Here is a 24,359-nt window from a genome sequence, read left to right on the forward strand (position 1 = left end):
TTGTTTTTCACTGTCTACTGTTCCAACTGTATATGGTTTAAATGGTGCTAACACCACTTGACTTGACTTGACTTGACTTGACTTGACTTGAAGTAAGCATAGGATCAGACAAATAGCTGATCTGGGTACTACTGTATTACAACTCACCACTACGATACAAATATTAATACTATTTTATAACCACATGCTTGTATCTTAAATGTGTTTAAATATAATCTAGCACAGATTTAGTAATTAGCTTGTTAGCTAGCTATTTTTTTACCTGTCTACCTCTGCATAATGTGCACACACTATACCTCTTCACAATGGGATTACAAACATGAACCTAATGTACCTTAGACTACCTCTGCACATTTCTGACATAAACATAGATCCTTTTACAATGGGAATACCAATATGGACTGTATATACCCAGTACACCTCTGTAGGAGGTTTGCACAAGTCTATGATGTTACACTACAAACTTTATACATGCACACGCTTCTGTTTCTCTGTTATAATTTTGTTATCTTTTAATTTTAATTTTGTGTGTCTTTTTTCCTTATGGCCTTTATGATCTAGGTTTCTTAGACAATTTACGAGTAAGAATCGCATTGTATGGTGTAAAAGATTGTATCCTGAACATATATAAATAAAAACATGGCTCTTGAAACTCTTGAATCTAACATTTAACTTTTCAAGAATATTTTTGCACAATATATTGTGTATATGGTAATAGATATGTACTTTAAGGATGAAAGAGGTACCCTTGAGAAAGCTCTATTTTTTGGAAAGTTCTGTGCATTTCCGATGCAAATGTCGAGTAGTTGGAGTAACACCTTTCATTGTACGTGTCACTTCTTTCATGACCTAATTAATGGGCTGCAGAGCTCTAGTTGCTCACAGTGCCAACTTATTAGCTTGCAGACTGTATTTGGTTTTCTCTGTGCTTCTGGCAGCTCGACATAATCAATGGGGATACTAATCCATAAACGTCTGGAGATATTTTTGTAGTTATGCAAAAAAGAAAAAGAAAACCCCAAACACATAAAAAAAGAAACTATGAAATACAAAGATGTACAATAGAATCGGTCTTTCTATTGATTATCGATTATTTCATAGCTGTGAGTATAAATAAAAGAGGAAAAAGCTTGTTTTTTTTCACCTATCAGAAGGGCTTTTGATGAACATCCGCTTGCTTTATAGGAAAAGCACGCAAAGGTTACTATAATGTCAACTGTATGTCAATGGCCTCCCTGTTTACGGTTTTGTAGATCACATTACCATAATCAATCATTTCCGCACCTGAACTCTTTCTTTCCCAGTGGAAAATGGTGCCTCTTAAAAAAAAAACATGCTGTCACGTCTCTATTTTGGGCTGAAATTGATGTGTCAGAGAGACGGCACTCTTACACTTGTGAGCTTTTAGCTAAATTAAGACGACTCGTAGAGAAAAGCTTTTCACGCCAAGCACAATGCGGTATAGTCCTCTCCTGTCTGAGTATGATATATTCCCCTATCTCCTTTCCTCTATTTTCTTTCTCTTTCCCGCTGTCCCGCTATTTGCTTTTAGGCCGGGCTCTTGCACCGTCAGCTCATCATCGCTATGAAGTTGTAAGGTTTGGTGCTATAATTAATTAAGACCTGATCATTGTATATAGTCATCATAGAAATGCAGAGAATTCAGGGACTGTGCTGGATCTCTCTGCCTTACAGAGTGTAATAGAAAAGTAGAGAACTCCAATTAACTTATTTTAGCCCCTCAGCAATTTTTTTTATTTTTTTACGTTTCCTGTTAAATGTCAGCGCCTCGCTGTCCTTGTCGCCCGTGTCCTTTTCGCTGACCTTCCCTCAGCCTATCTGCAGAGAACCATCATTCAAGTCATTAAGCATTAATGATGAATTGTTTCATTATGTCAGTGCAGCAGAAAAAAAGGGATTTGGTCCAATTAGCAGTAATTAAGACCGGTAGGAGCAAGAGGAATTATATTCCAGCTGTGCTCTGGGCAAAAAAGGATCCCAGGTCCAAAAATGCTGATGGTTTATAAGTTTCCATGGATTTGTAGGTCATGAGGTCGGTTCTGATGGCTACAAAACAGATATAGTGTCTTAATGGAAGTAATACAATTCAGAGTGTTTCTGGGGGGATATGTTTTGTGTGTATCAGAACCAATCAACTTATATTTCAGCCAATTATAATGTAAATAAGGAATGAAACACTTAAAGGCTTGTTGTTTTAGGAAAATGCCCAATCAAGGGGGTGGTGTAGTGCAGCTTGATGTGAAAAGGAGTTAGAATCATTCTCCCAAAGTTTTTATTTCTTGTCTACCAGAGCATTTTATCGTTGACTTTATTATTATTGAGCAGTATATTATTGATGTATTGTTATGGAATAGCGCTTAAGGTATAGAATCTATACACAGTCTTACCCTTATTAGCCTCTATTTTTCTTTCTGTCTTGAATTTACCGTCATCATGAAATTCAAATTAGAGTCTTGTGCCATTTTTTGATGAGCATGTTGTTAGCCATAAGGTTACCTATAAACGCAGTACACAGTGAAATGAAACAACGTTTCTCCAGAACCCCATAAAAACAACATAGAGCTACATAAAAGACAACAGAGCTAAGGACTAAAGTAAGTTGTCCTCACCACATAAAGTGCATCGTGTGCAACCTCGTGCAATCAGTGCAGGCGGACAACACAAAATATTTTTTCAGTCTTTCTCTACCAACATCATTTACAACATTTGTCATATACTCTTACCCAGTGCACTGTACAGTGGTCTCATTTGAGGGTTAGAAGGCCTAGCAGTGAGAGCTTGGTTGTGCTGGGATTTGAACTCACAGCCTTTACAATCCAAAGTCCAACTTCTTTACCACTGAGCTACCACCTCCCACCAAATCAGCAATTTGGATGAGATCATTCTGCACTTTTTCACACATTTCACATTTTCAGTCCAATCAAATCCAAATTCCGTAGAATCAGAAGTGTCCCACCCCCATTATAAAAATCACCTTTCTAAATTTGGGTCATTTTCACGTTTGATTTTCTTTTTTCGAACGTGCATGTTTTATCAACTATCCAGCATTGCTACTGTTTACACTTTCTCTCATTCTACTAACTGTGAAGCATGACTTATTCTGGGCTTAAAAAAGGATGAGAAGCCACTTGATATATCTCACCTTTCTGTTTCAGTGTCAACACATTGAATAATGCTGTGTGTTCCAAAGCACCTTACAGGAACTTAAGACAATAATGACTGGAAAAAACTCTTTCCTGGAAAAACTGTTGCCTGTTACAAAGCTCTGGATTGTAAAAACTTCTTTTATAAATGTTAAACCACATCTATTTACAAAGAAATGTCAACATCAATGATAATACTTTAAAATTGACAAAATCTTTTGAAATTATATTGTTAGTTGTAGAGATTGTGCAAGTCCACCATACAAGCCCTATTGTAATATGAAACTGTAGAAGTGATCATTTACAAATAAGGGCTTAAATATAAACCTGGTATTTGTCTTGTAGCCAGAATTATTTATCATTGCAGAAATGCTTTTATGGAAAATTAAGCAATACATTCTGACCAAACAGGATCAAGAATTCCTCAGCACTGTGATATTATTATTGTTTTAGGTATTTTAGGGCTGTATGAGCAATATCACATTGCCAAAAGTGTGTCAACTCATGAGAAATCCATAGTTATAAAGTCTGCAAGGATTGCATCTGAGTCAGAGTTTACTACAGACCTTTATAGACTTTTTAAAGATTATTTCGGGCTGATGTCCTTTTCATAACTTTAAAATTGAAGGAGGTGTCAGATGTGACATTTTATATGTACAGGTCTTGTGTACATATACTTGTGTACTGACTGGTGTGTGTGTTTTATACAATAAATACATTTATTAATTAATTAAATTTATTTTTAGATATATGTATATATGACAAATGTAATTTTTTTGTGAGCATTACATAAAATATCAGATTATTATTATATTTATTCAACATTAATGTTTTACATATTGTGTATTGTAGAACATTCCAGAGAATTATGATATTCTCTTCATATCTCCCACTGTTTTAATGTTATTCATGTTATCTCTGTCTGGTAGTTTTGAATGAATTGTATTTGGAAGTGCATGTCCTGGCTGTTGCTGTGTATTTGAGGTTACTTGACAATGATTTTTTTTCTTTTGTGTGTGTGAAAGAAAGCTATAAACTTAAACATATAACCTTATTGTGGCTATAAACTTAACCTTATACCAGAGCAAAACAACACAATCAAACTTGGAACAGCAAACATGTTCTGCATGACTACATCTGAGTGAAGAAAAAGGAGTTCTTCTGTGATGTTCAATATCTATGTATGTTATATACATAGCTTGTAGTACTTGTGTTTTTTACTTGTAAAAATGTTTTCCTTAGGAATACATTTCCTTACAGGTGAATGTATTTAAGATCTACTCAGTTTTCAGCCTTTTGAATCCTTGGATAGTAAAAAATACAGCCATAAAAAAACAAAAACAAAACGTTTGCATGTTTATCCGAATGAGGATCAGGTTAGGTTTTGTTTAGCTTTTTTGACAATGCCACTGGCGAGTTGTCATAGAAGATTTATGTCCCCTTTTCCATTTTAATGCATTTCTCACGAGACCATTCCAGCATGCATGCATTTCCATTAGTAGGTCTGAGTGTGGCGTATAGCTATGTAGGCATGTTGATGTGTTTGCTGTGCTGTGCATTATTTCTGCATGTCCCATGCTCGCTCACACACACTTTTATTCCCACCGGCATCTTTTCTCAGCATATCACGTGTCCCCACTGGGCTAAACTCCGGGTCCCGTACGCATAGGAACCCATTACGCTTAACGGCCTTCTGCACGCGCGCACGTCATTCTCTGCGTGTTTGACACTTATTTTATGACTGCTTACATATCAAATATTTAAATAAACAGAACGGGGGTCTGGTTGACGCCGAAGGGGAGAGCCATTCATTTCCAGGCGGCGGGAGACAGCATGCGGGGCCAGTCATGAGCACGTGGCGGAGAAAGGCAGAATGCTAGACAGAGTGAAGAGAAATTCTCCACTTGGCTCCAATCAAAGCGCCTGACGACTTTTTTTTTTCACACTCACACTCAGCAGCGGTGGCGGCAGAGCCATCAGTCAGCGGCTGTGCCGGCCCCGGTGGCTCATAAAAACACAGCCCGCCACGGCGCATGAATATCAATCGTGCACCATGGAAAGAATACGCCTGGCAAAAAAGTGGCATAAAACAACAGTGTTTGGGGAAAAAAAAGTGCTAAATGCAGGAGGCTAGAAGAGGAGAGCTGATTTATTTGTCTTTCCTCGAGAGCACACAAAGAAGTCAGGGCACGCCGAGTCGCTCCAACCCCGAGATGGTGGGAGGGCCATTACTGTCAGGCTAATCTTAAAATAATTAATTGAGAAGTCGTCGCTTTTAAAGAGTATTGTAATTGAATCCTAAATTAGGTCCAAGAAGGAGGACACGTCCTGTTTTACTATGAGCCTGTTCCCATTCTCCGAGCCAGAATCGTGCTTATTGGCAGCTGAGGGAGAGAAAGCTAATGATATGTACGGCATAGTGAGAGAGAGAAAAAAAAGCATCTATAATTCATTTTTCTCCTTTGAATTTGAATGCCATGTTGTGATGAGTGTGATAGGATCTGTCAGGCCTGTGAGTAGGTAATTCCATCAATATGGCCTCTTTGCCTTGTAAACAAATGTGTAGAATGTGGAGTAACAAAGTAAACAGAATGAAATGCATAAATCCTGCATAAGCTATGAATACTTTCAGAGGCATCAAATATTGGAAGCGGCGCAAGGAGAAGAGTATTGCATTTTCATCCACTCTCTCTTTCTCTCTCTCTTTCTATTTCTCTCTCTCTCTCTCTCTCTCTCTCTCTCTCTCTCTCTCACTCTCTTTTTCTGCCAGCACTCTGCGGATGAGTCAATAGGCACCGCACTCGTTCTCAGCACTGCGTTTCTGAAAGCAGCGGGGGTCCATGAACGGATGCTTTGACATTTTGGCAATGGAACTCATGTTGTTACATATCTCGAGGCAGATAAATCCATCAATAACTTTTTTTCCCTCTCAGTGGAAGCAAAATGAATCCAGAGTAAAAAAAAAACTAAGCAAAAAACCTGATCATGTGTAGGCTAAGTGGTGTGGAGGAAAAATAATTGATTATGTAATTTATATTAAACATCACAGGGTGTTCATGTTATCGATTACATACGGATCTGATTTTGTTAGGACGTGATTGTTTTTTTGTTTTTTGTTTTCTGCAAAACTATTTCCAATCAGTTGCATCAGAATTGTTTTTCAAGTAATTTGTGGTCTAGAGGCAAATGCAATAGCTGACCGCTAATTTAACTACTACTTTTTGAACATCCCATTGCACATGTGCAGTCAGCGAAAGGTGTTCGGTAGGGTTCAGAGATCTTTAGCAAGACACTCAAGATTGTCCACTGCAAACCATGTAAACCATATCTTTATGCATACTTACACAACTGTGTGCCTCCAATTTTTTGGGGTGCAGTTTGAGGAAGAACCGCATATGGGTGGAAATGTCAGGTGTCCTAGTACTTTCATCCATATAGTGTAAAGTACTTTGTGGTATTTATTGTTTGGACCAAAGAAAAAAAAAAAATCGTTCTAATCTTTTAGCAGAAACCTACACTATATAGAAATCAAAAGAAAAATAATTTTAAGCAATGAACATAATATTGTGGTCATACATAACAATATACAATGGTGGTACTCGCGGGGGTTACGTTCTAAGAACGTAGGACACAGCCAATATGGTATTTTAGTGAATTCATATTGACATTATGTCACTTTAATACAATAATGTGTTTTAAAAATGTTTTATAAAATTTGTAAGTGAAAACGTAGTTTAAAATGGTTTTCCTAACGTTCCTGAACATTCCGTCCTGCTGCAGATTCCCGCAAATTTTAAGATAATCCACAACTTGCTGTTAGTTAGGTTTAAAATGAGAACCCACAAATTTTCCAAGCATGAATTCGAACCGCAAATTATCCGGGGTCGACTGTAATCATATGTTCAAATGTTATGAGAAGTGATTAGTAGTAAATGCCTTTAATAACTTTTTGTAATAATGTACACTTCCTATCAAAAGCCAGGGGACTTCACTGGTTTGCAGTAACTCAATAAACTAAACATTAACCAGGTATATTTTAAGTGGAAACAAAATCGTATATATAAATACTTTTATGAGATGTAACAAAAAAAACAATTACATGTTAATAAAAAAGTCTCCCATAGCAGCAGTATTGTTGCGCACTTTCTTTTAAAGAGGCAATTTTCAAATGGAGTATTATAATGTATTATAAAAGAGGCATTAGAATTGGTCTCTTTGGATTATGTAATGGAGTTTGCTCACTCGGGCATCCATGAGAAAGCGTTAGATATGTAATCGAATAAACAAACGGTATTCGGAAAGAAGTGAAACAAATACAGTGTTAAATAGAAGGTTTTTTATGTTTAAAGGGACATTTGGCTGAAACTAAAGGTGTTTATTAGGACCGGGATTCCACAAGATGCATGCGTGTATGGAGAAGCCATTTATTTTTGTGTTTATATATAAAGCTTGCAGGCAAGACAGAAGGGAATCTCACTGTACAATGAAAGACCATGTTCATCAATGCGAGCAAGCATTCACAAGTGATGCTTTTATAGCATTTATTTATTCATTTATCCGTAGGGACTGCTTGGAATTCAATTTGTGCCAACAGTATTGAACATAATCTTTTAAGAAATGAACAAAACGATACAATGCGAAAGATGAAAAAAACACTGATTACTAAAACTGAATACAATGAACTCAAATGAAGCTAAATTTTCGCTTATCCTGGTTTTGGAATGCACTTTCAAAGTATTCCTTTTATGCAAGTTCGACCTTAAAAACTCTGGTTTGCCAATGAGTTTATTGTTTTCAGTTTCAGAGTGTTTTCTTTCTTTCTCAAGGCATAGTTTTGTTTGTTTCCTGAAAAGTAACGCTAAATACTTTTGCCACAAATTGAATTCTATATAAATAATGCTACTGGTTTGATTATATGTTGGGAAACTGTTAAAGTTCGGTTTAGATTTAAATATTTACTATTTTATTATAATAACTTTATTGCATATATCTTTATAAAAAAACTCTCCTTCTGGGTTTATATCTGAATATATATATATATATATATATATATATATATATATATATATATATATATATATATATATATATATATATATACAGTGGTCACCCCGTAATCAGGGGTAGTTACGTTCTAAGACAGAGTTCCTAAAATCCACGCATTTTGGACGCACCCCCGCAGCCCCTATGTTACCTTGTTAATTTAACCTAGATATTATGCCATTTTAATACTTTTTAAATTTAAATTTGTTAGAAAAAAGATCGTTTCAAATGTTATTCCTAACGTTCCTGAACATTCAGTCCTGCTGTGGATTCCTGCCAATTTTAAGATAATACACAACTTACTGTTAGTTAGGTTCAAAATGAGAACTCGCAAAGTTTCCGAGCTGCGAGTTCCGAACTGCAAATTATTAGGGGTGGACTGGTTAATGGTCACCGATCTACGAGGGTTTGACTTACAATATTCTGATCTTATGATGATGATAATGTCTATACGACAAAATTCGTCCACCTTCAATTGCCCACACCAGGGTTTGTTGAAGTGCCCGCTGCCACATACATATATACTGTAAACTATACAGTTAATAAAGTCCGGTACTATAAATTGTTACATTTTGACAAACTATATATTGTCATTTGTTAAATTATCACCATTCTTTAAGACTCTTGGGTAGGCTAGACCATATCTCGACTTGTTTTAAAGTTATGAGGGGGTCTCCATCTCCATCATGAGTCGGGGACTATCTAGACATATGGCTGTTGCCATGTTCATTTCATTGTGCTTTTAAGAATGTTATTACGGCTAGTGATGTGAGATGCAAATGTAATGAGTGTAACCATGTTTGAAATATGACTGGTTGATGGTATATGCAGTCTGAATTCGCTGTACCAAAGGAGGCCTGAAACATACCAAAATGCTTTTTTGTAAATGCATTGTGTTTCGTATATCCATATACGGCATGTATATGTCATGTCGGGGTTTTTTTTGTCAATCTGACTTCAACCTTTCTTTCCTCCGAAACTCTGTAATTTACTCCTTAGAAGTTTTATAGTCTTGGCCATGTAGAGTTTGTGCTGCAGCAGTGCAGTGTGATTTCATTTAAAACATGCTGTTTGCCAGATGAGTCAGGCTAAAGCATCTCCAGTGAGGAAGACCTATGGATCAAAGCTTTAGAAAAATACGCTCTATAAAACTGTGCCTCCACCATGACTCATGAAGAAGACTTGTAAAAAAAAAGAGAAAAAAAAAACAATATATATTTTGTGGTTTGAGGTCTGGTAATAGTTCTCGAGAAACGGGATGATGTGAACTTGGGTTAGGATAACAGATGGTCTATATTTGGAGTGCTGAAGCAATTCTTTTGTCCCAGGGCTGGAACTGCTCTAGTCAAACAGCCTCGCTAATATTTGAGCTGCAATCAGCTGTTGGAAAAACCGACTTGGTTTGTCACGGTGTTGAATGGAGTGTGAAAGCAGTGGCTCATTAGCATGTCTACAATCACAAGTCGACAGACACAATGTATTATAGCACAAGTAATGTAACTACTTGTGATATTTGTAATTAGTTTAGAACATTATATGTGTGAATATTTGAGTTCACTAAGCATTCGTTGCCTTCATGTACTTAACAGTTGGTTCAATTTCTCACATGTACGATCACAATGAAACCTTCTTCTTCTAAAGCATCCTTAACAGAAACGTCTAAACATGTTTAACCATCTATTGTAAAAAGTCAGTTTGAATTATTTTATAGATAAATATCCTATTTTAATAAATAAATAGCCAATTTCAGTACAACTTTGATGTCAAAAACTCATCCAAAAAATAGTATTCGTATAGTATACTGTACTTTTTCTGAATATAACAAAATCCCATAAACCCTCATTAGAGCCTTTAAATTGTGCAGTTTCTAGGAAATCTGACTGCCGAATTTCCGTCCGCCCGTGCTGATTACTCTCAAGTTGTGTGTCCCGAGTTGCTTTTCTGCTCAGCACAGTTGTAAAACGTGGTTATTTGAGTAATTTCATTTCATGTCTTTAATAAACATTCTGCTGTGACCTGTTTTTTCACCCATAGCACTACCATTCACTGAATGTTTTTCGCTGTGTTAACTCCAGAGTCTGTCGTGTGTGAAAATACCTTTTTTTTTATATTCACAGTAGCATGTTTGGTACCAACATCTATGGTAGCCAAGGTCGAAGTCACTGAGGATTTATTTTTTCATAATGATATTTGATATTTTTTTATTTTAGTGTGGCTACATGATTGGCTGAATGAATAAGTGCTTGAATGTGTATAGTGAGTGGATGAGAGTGTGTCATCAGTTGAGACAAATGATATCTAAACAATCCTTTGGATTTGAATAATATCATATATTCTGGATGATATTCAAAAAGAAGATTGATGTTAACTTTTTATAACCTACAAGGTTAACAGTTAAAAAAATAAGTAAAACAGGTTGTGTTTTCTTTGTCCAAATGAATGTGCCACCATGTTTTCACTGCTTGGTTGATTTTGGCCTTGAATTTTAGAGCTGTGTTCTTAGCCGTACCCACTTAGTCCCAGTGATTGGGATGTGAAAGACCAAAAGCTGATGTGGACATGAATTACCCTCGGGGCCAAGACTTCCTGATTGCACAGCACTGGCCCCACATGTTCACATCTGGCACTCGGATTGATTTGGAGATCTTAAAAGATTGAAAAAGGGGCCTTGGCCCGGCACTCTACTATGGACCGGCCTTGGTGGGTCATGAGGTCAGAAGCAGCCCATATCCTCAGGTCGACAAGCCCATTCTGTTGAGAGCAAAGACATTAAAGGCCAATCAACCCCTGAGAGCTCTTTCCTCGGGCCGCCTTAGGTTTCACAAAGCCTGTCTTATTGTTCTTCTGCACTCTAACGCACCCTCATATCTCATCAGCACTGTCCCCCGAATCAGAAGGTCATCACTCGGACTCGTCCAAAATCCAAATCTGGTGCTGTTGTACACAGAATGTCAAAGCACTGGATATGATACAGTAGAGGGAGAGAGGGGGGAAGCTGGGGAATCAATTTTTTCTAATTAACTTTTCATATTTCCTGCTGAGCAATCAGGGAGTCGTCACACAGAGTCCAATAATGAAATCAATTTGGTCCGGATTGTTTCAGGTGACTTTAAATGAGTATCTAATAACCAGGGGAAGATTGAAGGTCAGGAGATGTGTTTGTTGCAGCTCGCTTGATAGATGGTGCCGGTGAAATGAAGTGGATGTTTGCAAGGCCGGTCTGCTCTCCACATCAAAGGCCAGGACTGCCTTGCCCGTGGCATAGTGGCTGCATATTTTATCTTAATGTTCTGAATGGCTCTTAATGTTGAATAGCAGGCCGCAAGCTCTGCTGGCTGGCATTTAAAAAAAAAATTTATCCCGTAGGCACAAGCAGAACTGACTATTATTTTACACCACTAGACGAAAGCTGACTGTTAATGGACATGCCTGAAGTATTTCCCAGACAAATCCTGAATTGGGTGTTCTGGCTTTCTAATTAAACCCAATATTAGTGTTAGGGTAACTGGTATTAATTCACAAAAGTGTTATTTATAGTTATTACGCTAATAAAGTCGAACATGCTCTATTAACTGGTGATTCCATAATCGCTGAACGTAAGTTTATGACAACTATTTCAGCGTGGACGGAAATAACAAATGAAATTACCTTTGAGGTCTCTGAGGAGAAGGGTTTTTGTCTGACTGATAGGAGAGTTATTGTTTTCATTCTCGCAAGCCGGTTGCAAAAGCCAGACATGCCTTGGCATCAACTTGCAAATGGAAGGCATTCCTGGCGTGCCGTGGTCGCCCTCGGACATGTAAAAAAATAACTCTTCAAGACGAAGTCTTTAGTTCGATGGTTTTGATGTGAGAACCGGATGCCTGGTCTGTGGAACAGAAGAGCTGTGAGTTTTGTTCCCAGACGCTGGTCAGCAGACGCTGGGTAGACATGTATGTCTAGCAGGACTGTGACGTCTCCAACTGCTGACTGTTTTGTCTTTGTGCTGAGTCTATGACACACACACACACACACACACACACACACACACACACACACACACACACACACACGTTTTTTTCTACATTAAATTTGAATTTCTTTTGTATAATTTACATGTGTTTATTAGTAAAAGTGCAAAACTCTCTCTCTCTCTCTCTCTCTCTCTCCGAATTTTTCCATTCACATGCCTGTCTCTCTGCCTGCTTGTTTCACTCTATCTCTAGCTCATCATTGTCTGCCTTTCTGACAATATCTATATTTTTGTACTTTATACTTTTCTCTCTGCACCTTTGATTTTCTTCTTGTTTTCTCTTTTCCTCTGTCTGTCAATCCGTCTCCTACACATGTTCTCCACCTTCCTTCTTTCTGACTCTCTATCTGCCTTTTTTCCTTTGTATGTCCTGTATGTCTGTGCCTGTCTGTCTCTTATTCTATCTTTCTCTGCATATTTCTGAAACTGTCTGCCTTTTTATTGTTTTCCACTGTATGCCTGCCTCCTCCTATCTTTATTTTCTATGCCTGTCTCACTTTGTCTGTCTCTCTATCTCTCTCTCACCAGCAATTTTCTTGACCTCTCTGTCTGTTGGTCTGTCTGCCTTTTTTTTTGTACCTCTCTATCTTTCAGATTTTACTGATTCCCTGTATCAGATTTTTATCCAGATTTTTACATGTGTCTATGTCTTTGTCTGTCTTACTCTTTTTCTTTGACTCTAAGTCAATTAAATAATGAAAAAATAACATTCTGCTTTTTATGTATGTCCCTTTTTCTTAGTCTTTTTGCCCATTTATTTCTGTCTTTGAAACACTAACACACACTGTCAGTAATGTGAATGATACTTTAAACACACCGTTCATGAGATGTGCAGTAAACACCTGATTTGTTTACTGAACTTGTCGTCATAAACCTACACACACACACACACACACACACACACACACACACACACAAACACACACACGTACATACACATGTGCATACACAAACACAATGCTGGAGAGACTACTGTCTGACACTTACCCTCCTTTTTTTCTCTCTATTTCTTTCTTCCCCTACACTCTCTCTAATGCCATGCTGTCCCATCTCTACCTGGCCTTCATGCATAGCTGCCTTGGCAACCTCCGACTGGAGTGTTGTGCAGGAAGGCAATTTCCCCTGCAGAAGGTCTCCTCGGACTCGTTCTTGCGAGCACTGACATTTACCGAGAGACGTTTGACAGCAAATATGACACTGCTGGGTTACACACACCATTCTTATTTTAAACCTCCACAAACCCACCACTTAACACAATGGGTATGTGACATGTAAAATAAAAGATAAATAATGACAGTAATACACACAAACCTACAGGTCATTCCATTCTACAACTGGGCTGCTATTTTGTATCTTGCAAAAATGATGAATAAATAAATTCATTGGAATGCCCTCATGAATGAATGCTAACTTTATGTGGACATTTTTGTCCTGTTGCTTTTAACACTGCTTAAATCAAATCAAAAACATGGGATAAAAATGTCATACATAAAAAAAAAATAAATAAATAATTTAAAATAGGTAAAAATGTATCAAAAATATTATTTAAAAAATTGTCAAAAATATGAGAAAAAAATTGAAAACTATATGAAAAATATAAAGAATAAAATAAAAAATATGTCTAAAAAATATAAGATAAAAATATAATAAAATATTAGATAAAAAACCTTGAGTGAAAAATGTGTCAAAATTAAAATATAGAAAATGTGTCAAAATTAGGCCATAAACACGACATTGACAAAAATTGTGTAAAAAAAATTATGCAATTAATAACATGTAAAAATGTAAGATTTAACAGTGGCAAAAATATACAATTCGAAAATATGTAAGATAAATTAGGATTTTAAAAAAATTACAAATATGTGATTTTTAAAATATACAGCAACTTCACAAACATCTACTTGCTGTTCTATGGCTCAATGTAAAAACTGTGTGAAAATAAACTTTTATGTATTACATGGCAGCCTAATCATGGACTCCACAATATCCTGAACACTAAATCCACATTGCTTGACCATACATAAAAAATACACTTAATGTAAAATACTGATTACTGCAGCGTCAATAATCTCATCCTCCTTTTTTTTACTGATTCTCATGTTTTATGTCATTTCATAGTAAGTCGATTGTTTGTGGAAGATCTCATTATGGTGACACTCATTCATTTATTTTATTTTTGTCAGCCAAGAGTTAAAGCTCTCCTTCTATTCACTTTGATGACATCAATATTGCCTTTGCATCCATGAAATTAATTTTCTAATCTTAGTCAGCAGGAGCATGAAATTTGCACCGATTAATAGCGAGCTCATATCTCATCCTCATGCTGTCTCATATTTGCAGTTGGTTTGAAACAGCAGCTCCTTTTTCTTTCAGCCGTGTATGAATTGGGCTCCATCTTTGTTTCCTAGCTTCTGCTGAGCTGCAGGCGTTGTTTGGTAATAGCTGCCCTCGTTTCTAAAACCGAGTCGGTCTGATTGCATTGTGTTTATTAGGAATTTTTTCATTTCATCTGCATGGATTAGTTTTCATCATTTGATTAGTATTAACTTTATAAACTGTCTGATTTATTTGCTTGCATGCAGTTGATGAGAGTAGTAATGGCAGAAATACCCCAATTCTTGTGGGCAAGTTTAAACATTATGTGATTCTTACAGGTAAAATGCCATGTAGTGAGCCATTGTGCCCTGTGGCTGGGGGTGGGGTCACCTGAAAGAGACCACTCCCATTTCTAATCAAACCATGCCACTAAAATACCTCAGAATGACAAAGCCACTACCATTTTTCTTTAATTTGTCATCTTTCTGTGTATATTAGAGAAAGGAAAAATCAAAGAATTGTTGAAATGATTTGGAAATCATATCACTATTATTAAACTCATTTTTTATTAATGGAGCACTTTGTAATTTCGGCAGCTCTTTACTTCACGAGAGATGATTTGCAAATGCTATTAAAGCATTGACAAGCCTTTCCGTTTTTCTATCAACCTAATGTTCGAAACGTTTCGCACCTTATAGAGTCTCTTGTAAACAAAAGGGGCCAAGCGGAAAGTTTTGTGCTAGAAAAAGAAATGTCATCAGTAGTCACGCGTAAACATTTTTTGCAGATTTTAGTACATGGTAATATTGCAGCTTCTAATAAGGTACATTTTATATGGTATTTTTTATGTTTAAAACTGCTTACTATTCAAAATTGTATCTTACTTGACTTAATTTACTTAACACAAACCATAAATTAACATCAGCTTACCAAGCACATGCGTGCGTGCACACACACACACACACACACACACACACACACACACACACACACACACACACCCACTGTGTGAATGATTTAAAAAGTCAGGTGACAAGGAACAGAAGTGAGTGATCACTGATTTGATTTGTGACACACACACAAACAAGTAATGGAGTCCCTAGGCTTAATCCTGACAACTAGCCTAAGTCTGTTTTTATGTCTGTTTTTATATATATATATATATATATATATATATATATATATATATATATATATATATCATAACAATAAATATGTATCACTATTGAAGTGTCGCTTAATTTATTTAAATCTGTGAGGGTGGGGCCGAGTACAAGACAAGTCACAGGTTTAGCTGAATTATTGCACTCAGCCTGAAATACTGTTTTTGTACAACTAATGACCAATGCACAAGAGTAGGGGATAATTCACTACGACTAGGGGATAATTCATGGCTGTGGGTGCTTTACACGGTTTGAATACATGACCTGGAAGGTAAAGGTGAAGAACCACCTGATGTGAAGCAGGTGTAACGCACACATAGCTGTAGACTATCCTACTTATTCCAAACTCACTTGACAAGATTGACAGGTTAAAGCTGTCATTGATGTCTACAGTGCAAAACTGACTGAATGGATAAAATGCTAGGTTTTCATTATTTTATATGTGGATTTTGAATTCTGCATACTCTCAATCATACACAGAGATAAATAAGTGTGATTACACTAATGTGAATTGATTACACTTAGTGAGATAAGTGAGATATTTGCACAAATGATTTTTTATAAATAATTATGACAGAGTAAGGGAGCAAGAAAGAGAGAGAGAGAGAGAGAGAGAGAGAGAGAGAGAGAGAGAGAGTATGTGTGTGTCCTTGTGTAAATTAAGTGGGATATGCCACAGCTTTACTAGTAATGAAGCTATAATCAATAATTGTGCTTTTTTTTTTTATAGCTTTCATATTAACATGTGTTCACCGGTTCCTTAAATTCAAATTCCCCTTGTTTCTCCAGTCAGCACTTTTTTACTGTGTACATTCTCTTCATGGTTAAAGTAATCAGGACAAAAAATGTTGTGCTTTGCAGATTTTTCAAAAAGAATCTTTAATCTTTACACCAGGTGTAACACACTCTATAGACAAAAGTTTGTGGACACCTGATCATGAGATTTGTGTGTGCTTTTTAAACACCCCAGTTCACATGTAGTCCCCATTTGCTTTTATAATAGCCTCCACTCTTCTGGAACAATGCTCCAATAGGCTAGTGTGCTTGTGGAGATTTGTGCTCATTCATACACAAGGCTGTTAGTAAAATAAGGTACTGATGTAGGTTGATGAGGCCTGGGTGCATTCAGTGTTCCAATTTATCCCAAAGGTGTTCAATAGGGTTGAGGTCAGAGCTCTTAAGTAGGCCAGTCAAGATCTTCCATTCTAGCTTGTGTAAAGCAAATCTTACTAATGCTGGCTTTGTGCACATTAGCGTTGTCATGCTGAAATTATTTCAAGTCAAGGGAATTTTTTATAAGCCGTTTTAAAGAATGGTGAAAAATTCTAATATTTAGCATATAAGAGAAAACACTTTATGTTGAAATAGAAAAACAATCCACTTGAGGGTGGTAACAGTCACACCTCATACTGCTTATTATCCAAGAACAGCACACACAAGTATTTCATCCCTTACATATCACCTACACCTTGTTCGGAATATTTAAAGAGCAGTAGTCATAACAAGTCCTGAATTGTCTGAAGACAATATTTAGCTTATTCTAACAAACTTATATAACCCTATGCAACACTAAGTGCAAAGAAACACATATCCATACACTGCTATCCAGCATGCAATGGTCGATCGACCTGAAGACTGACTTTCTGAGCTGATCATTCCTAAGCTCTTATAAAACATAGAATGAACATGCAGTCTTCGAATCTGCACAACAAAAAAAGCAAAAAGACACCCACTAAAATTTGATATACAATCAAGCTGCATTTTTGTAGAGTCCAAATGGAATTATGATAATAACTGTTTGCAGATTGCCATTTTAATGCTCATTTGATCTCAATATGCAGTCTGCTACCTCGTAATCTATTTCGCTGTTTTTTTCTTTCCTTCTCTCTATTTTTTTTTTTTCCGGTGCCGAGTGTTTTTCTTGTTCGCTGATTAACAACTTTGCGCATTAAAATGAACAGATTCAAATCGTCTCGAAGTCGTAAAATCAGAGTCGAAACAACTCGGAGAAGCAATTTAATCAAATTCGGTGGCACATTCCTGACCTAATTTTGTAGTTTGTTGGATAATAGCTTTATTTTTGCAATATACACGCAAGACTTCGAAACAGAGCGGGTTCATAAATTCAATTTGAGCTTTATTACTGCCTTATGTAGACCTACATTAAAACGCAGAGTAGATGGCTTCCTTATTCTGGCAGAGCCCAAGATCACGTTTGTAATTTTGAGCTATGGCTTTCCTGCTTCAGATTTATTCACTCCTAATCTCCTCAAATGCTTTCTTGCTTTCTGTTGTGTTTTTTATTATTATTTTCATGGAAATGTGCATTGCAAAATTTAAGGTTGTTTATATTTGGGATGCTTATAGCAGTGTCATTTTTAATGTCCATATTCATCTATATATTTTTGAAACAGAGTAGATTATTATATAATGCAAGAACACTGGTTTTATTGACATTATAAAGTAAATGATTAGGCTTGAAGATACAAAAAATCTATAAAGATGTGACCAGTATTGACTAATATTTGAAACGAGAATGAAATCATTCAATCCAAAGTTACAATTTTAGTATTTATGCCAGTTGTCATTGACCAACTTAAAACAAAGAGGAAACTTGTAGGCCCATTTCTAGTTGTGGAGATAATATTTTATTAATATTACCTCATTAATAGCCTGCAACAGCAATGACTTTACAACCTAATTCACTATAGTAAAGACATATAAGTGCATAGATATAGAATCAATCTATTTATAGTATGCACAGCAATTTCATTTTCCACCTTGTGGCAAACTAGCTCTTTATGTTTAGCTAGCATACTCTAGTGACACCGCTTCACTGCAGCACATGCTAGCTTTTATTATTATTTTTTTTTAAAGAACTTTATTCTTGTTGGATAGGTTTTATAGAATTGTCTGTTTCTCAGAATGATTAAAAATGGTAGCTTTTGTTTTAGCAGCATGTATAAACATGAGGTATTTAATTGTAGATATTGTGCTAGTAACTAGCTATCTGTTTAGCCCACAAGTAGCACACGTTAAAGCTTAGGCTTATGTAGTCTTAAGAAAGTCTATTTTGTATTTCTAAACAACAAGAAAAGGAAGTTGGAATTTTATTCATTCTAAGAAAATAAAAAACAATTACCAAAAAATCCCAGTAAAAATCCTGATTGAAATTTGCAGTGGTTTTAGCATGAATTGTATTGGTTTGGATGGAAAATGTAATGGTTTTTATGGGTTCTTGCTGGTAATTTATTGACGTGATGTTTAGTTGTGATGGAAATCATGAACAGTTTGTTCATTTTGAACGAGTCCTTAATGTCTCTCAGAAGAACGGGTAGTCTCAAAAAGTGATTTGTTGATTTCTTACTGGACACGCATGAACAAAGCATTGCAAAATCTCTCTCGATTATTTACAGGAAACAGAATTGAATAGTTTACCTCTTTTAGTCCGAGTTGTTTGGACTATGCAGTGCATTACACAAGAAAAAAGAATCGAGTAGTTGATCTCACGAGTCTTCTGGTCCGAGTCATTGGTTTTTTTTTATTACGTGACTCCTATATACTCCCATATACTTCCATATTGTTGCAGCTATTGCAACTATTGGCAAAGTTTGTGTATGTAGACGTGTTGGGGGATCTGCATATTTAAATGTAATTTATTATAATTTATTTCTAATTAATGAAACAAAATGAACTAAATGACTCAAAAAATATTTAATTTGATGAACAAGAGTCAAAGAACCAAGGCACAAAAATTATCCGAACTTGCCATCATTTATGTCTAGTGAATGCCATTATGGACCATGAAAACTCCTTTGTAGATACCAATAGGGACCATTAGGACATCATTAAGCATCCAGATTCCAAGTTTCTACAGTGGTCACTTTGGTAGGATGATAACGATTTAATGACATACACAAGCACAACACACGTAATGTGGAAACCATTTAGGGTTTAGTGGTTAAGATGAAAGAAATTTGTAATGGTATTTGTAGTGGAAATCATTACAATGTCTCTGATAGTTTCTATTTTTTTAGCAAGGCTAAACACAACAATTTTTTGCTTTTTCAGCAAAACAGGGACAGGGATATTATGCACAATGTCTGTTTTTGGAAGTTACAATCATGTATGCGGAATAGGTTTTCATAATGTAAGACCTTACACTTCATCATAACGTCCTCCACCATAACACTGGCAGATAGCAGAATTCTTTACAGCAGTCATTCGGTTGTTGTAATCCTGTTCCTGTCTTTGCCACGCCAGCGCTTTTTACAGCAGGCCACATCATGGTGTGCTGAAGTGGCAGTAGATTAGGCCTGGGATTTCCCTACATTTCAAATAGACAGCTTGGTTTTCCTGCTGCTTCACTGCAATTGCCCTCATCTCACATATCTGCACTCTCATAGTACACACAAATATTCCCCCCAAAAAACGCATAAATCGCTCCTTTCTTCTGTAATGATAGACTGTGTGTTGGTCCGGCCATTTAGACAAGTGGCTGGAGTGACTGCCTGGAAATTCTAAAGGGAAATATGGGGTTTCACTTCCTCCTCTGAGGATCTGGGGATCTCCAAGCTCACATCCTGTCCTAGTGTCAGAATGAGGCACTTTGGAAACTTGCAAGATTCAATCTGTGTGTTTGTGTTTTGCTTGTAAATGCCCCAACCGTGTCCCATATCACAAATGTCACAGTGCCCTGCATTCCCTCTTTCATCCATTCTGCCTTTTTAGCTGCTGATACCTTTCTGTCAAAAGCTGAATTTCTACATGCTTTATTATGGCGTGACTTCTAATCGTTCAGAGCTGGTGGATTAGAACAATGCTACTGCATTGATGATGTATTAATGCACTAAATGCTTCGAAATGAAGGCTAAGTATAATGTAAAGTCACTATTTACCCCAAATACGGGACAAGCCTGAAGACTGTGTGCCTGGGAGATGCAAATTTGATGTCCAGATCAAATCTTGAGCTAAGGTTCCTACTTTATTTGGTTTATTATGCATTTTTATGTTTTCAATGCATTTTATGCTTTATTGTGCATATACAGCTTTGATTAATTGGTAATTTTATATGTTACAGTTATAGCTCTGACTTCAACCCTATTGAATCCGTTTTGGGATAAATTGGGATGCTGAATGCACACCAGGACTCCTCACCCTACATTAGAACCTGACTTCATTAACACCCTTGTGGCTGAATGAGCACAAATCTGCACAAACACATTCCAAAATATAGTGGAACACTTTTCTAGAAGCAACAACAGAAATGGGACTAAATGTGGAATGGGATGCTCAAAAAGCACACAAGAATCTTGTGGTCAGGTGTCCACAATCTTTTGTCCATATACTGTATTGCACAATGCACTAAAATCCTGGTAAATATATCAAGAGAAAAGAACAATGCTAGCCACATAAAAATGTTTACCTGACAATCTTATCCCAAGAAATAAAAGATTTACGATTGTGTCCCTACTGGACAGCTCTAGGTGGGGGTGTGGACTGCAGTATAAAAGGGAAATAAAGGTGCAGTTAAACTGGTTTGGATGATAAATTGCGTTTGATTTTATTTTATTTTACTAGTGTTAGTGGATAAGTAGTAAACGTGTCGTAGGTGCTGATTTACACATATATTTTGTACAGTGCTAAACTGGTAGCTATTTTCAGTAGACACAAACTGGTAGGTATTTGTAGACAATTAAGTCTAACCATATATAATTCTTTAGTATATAAGGCTAAACAAAAAAACTTGTGATTAAATCTAAAAGTTGATACTTAGCTTTGAAACTGATAAGTGTTGGTAGTTGATCTGTGCTTGAGTGCATTGAAAGCATACTGAAGAAAGCGTCTGACATTTCTCGTCTAAAATCAGCCACTAAAGTGTTTTTTAAAACAACAGAAGTTGTAAAAGATGCCGATTAGTCTCGATGGAAATGCATTTGGGTTCCTTTGCATGCACAGCGGGACTTGTCACAGCGGGACTCGTGCAGGTATTGCTTAGGGACGCAAGAAAAAGCTCTTCACCGTGAATCTGACTGAGAAAGACAGTGGGAACAAATGCCATAAATCATCTGTGATCCAGCACTGTGGAGCGCAGACATCAGACCCGACATAATCCACCCTGTCGTGGATCCCACATTTTGGGTGACAGATTAATGTTAACCTGACATGCTGGAATTTTCCTGTTGACTCACCGAGTCATGAGGAGGGGTTAAAATGGGTAGGGGTGGTAAAATAAATTTAATGCTTGTGTGGGCTAAAGCACCTCAGGCAGGCAGGTTTTTAAGAAGGGGGTTGTGTAAATGCATTGTCTTCTCCTCTTTTCTTCAGGTGGGTTCTATGGACTTCATGGTGATGAAGCGCTCTCAGATGTATGGGATGAGCAGTAGTCCGTACTCTCAGCAGCAGCAGGGTGTCCCCTATCCCAGTCAGCCGTACGGATCTCCAACTACGCACAGATACCCGATGGCCATGCAGGGCAGGGGACAAATGAGCATGGGTGCCATGCCATATTCTCAACAGCAGGTACAGAAACAGATTTTTTTTTTTCTTTTTTAATGTTTTGTTTTTCGTTAAGAATCTCAGTAATAAAACATTGTTGAATTCTAAACTCTGATTGATCAGAAGTTTGGGATTAGTTTCTATAACAGCAGACCTGGCTTTGGTTTCAGCTATGCATTCAAAAGGTGTGTAATGAATGACCTGGAAGTTTTGTGCATTAACATTAATGGAAGGAGTCTGCAGTCTCAGTAATGGAAAAGTCTTGAGGAATGTCTTTGCAGTTTCTAAGTAACACGACAAGCTGTGTTTGTTTTCGTTGATCTTTGAGACTAAGCAAGCTTGAACATGAAATGTATGTAAAATAATCTGATTAAATAATCGATGCGTTCTAAAAAATCATTGATGACAAATTGCTGTGGTGAAGGAGGAATGTAATTTCCAGATGCCATATCAGGCTGCATCACATTACCACCTCATTGATTAGTTTCCTCTAAAAGCATGCCTTATTTAGTTTTATTCCTCACATATAATATAATTTCTTTAAATACATTGTTTACAATAAGAGGTTGCAAAAATCTTTGCAACATCTTCTTTGTCCAAGACTATTCAAGAGCGTATTCATTTACATGTAATGTATACTATAATTTAGTTGATGGTCCTGTCACTCAGGCAACAGAGGATGCTTTTTTTTTTTTTTTTTTATTTGAGCAGCAGAGCAGAAACACTGACACATGCTACACATCTCATATATACTTTACACTGACACTAGGAGGAATGGTAAATCTATTCGTACCAAAACTTTGTGGTACAGGGCTTTCGGTTAGGTACACATGCAATCCTTTTTACCTGGCAAAAACATAGTTCAAATCAGAGTTTCCCTTAGGAACGTATTAAGTGGCAGACTGAATGTTTATTTAGTCTGGCGCTCATTGAGCGAATAATTTTTTTGAAAACATACACAACAATGCCAGGGGTTTAAAAATAGAAACTAGAGCTAGTGCAGTGTCATTGTGGCTACTCACTCCGTATCGGAAATAAGATTTGTTTTGACAAAAGAAACAAGAAAAAGAATCCATAATGCTAGCGTTAGTCGCTAACACAAAAGTAGTTTGTGGCTATCGCTAGTCCTATGGATTCTTTAGCATTTTCTCTCCAGCTTCAAGGAGGTTTTTTTCTCTTAAAAGGAGAAGATTCTGACAATTTTACATATCAAGGGAATGAATGAATGAAGGACGGAAGGAATGAGGACATTTGTTAAAGTATGCTGAAATAAGTAAAACAGTTAAGTAGATCATATCTTTAAATTAAATATTAAATGTAAAACACATTTACATACACATTTTCATTACCAAATAGGGTCTTACAAATGTAAACTATTTGATACAAATTTTCCATCCATTAATTCTATTTAATTTGTGCCAATTTAATTGATGACTCAATTTAATCAATATAATAAAACGTGTTTTGCATTAATTAGATTTATTCTATTGAATTTTTTATAAAATATTATTTTAAATATTATTTAACCAAGCAGGCATTTTATTAAAATAGTTTTAAAAATGTAAACTCTTCAAATGTTGATCACAAATATTAATAATAATAAACAGCGTTAGTGAACTGTACCGAAATTGTACCGATCGGTGACTTAAAAAACCGAGGTACCTACCGAACAGTGACTTTTGTGCACTGTTACACCCCTAACTGACACTCAGTATTTTTTTTCCTTTTTTAATTTCAAATGTGACACGTTTTTTGTCCTGCTTCCCAATTTGCTGGGTTTGGCCTGCCTGGTCCAGTGAAGCTGTCTAGGTTATTCTGAGCCTGGCTGCGTGTCCCCCTGCCATGTTGCTATATTTAGCCGGGCTTGTTTCTCATAGATTTAATGTGTCTCCAGAGAGCTGTTGGCACACAAGGCCTCCAGCTCCAGAGAAAACCTGACCTCTCATAATCCATACAAAGATGAGAGAAAGTCGAAATTGTGAAATAACAACAACTATATAAAAAAATAATAAAAAATGTACTGCAAAGCCGAAGGAAAGACAGAGAAAGCCGATCCACACACACAGTCGGCTCAGGAAACATTAATGTAGCATGCGGTTTATCCAGCAGTTTGGCACGAGACGGCCGCTGTTCTTGGAATAACGTCAATGTTTGCTTGCTCGT

General features: G+C 36.5%; 1 protein-coding gene across 1 annotated transcript in view; it reads left to right on the plus strand.

The window, feature by feature from the left end:
• The window catches only part of LOC124390282 (AT-rich interactive domain-containing protein 1B-like), a 220,335-nt gene that overhangs the window by 11,300 nt on the left and 184,676 nt on the right, over positions 1 to 24,359 (plus strand). The window contains exon 2 of the mRNA XM_046856120.1: positions 22,026 to 22,220. Coding sequence (XP_046712076.1) covers positions 22,026 to 22,220 — 195 coding nt within the window. The remainder of the gene's footprint in view (positions 1 to 22,025; positions 22,221 to 24,359) is intronic.

This window comes from Silurus meridionalis, chromosome 8, assembly GCF_014805685.1.
Source record: "Silurus meridionalis isolate SWU-2019-XX chromosome 8, ASM1480568v1, whole genome shotgun sequence".
NCBI classification, from domain to species: domain Eukaryota; kingdom Metazoa; phylum Chordata; class Actinopteri; order Siluriformes; family Siluridae; genus Silurus; species Silurus meridionalis.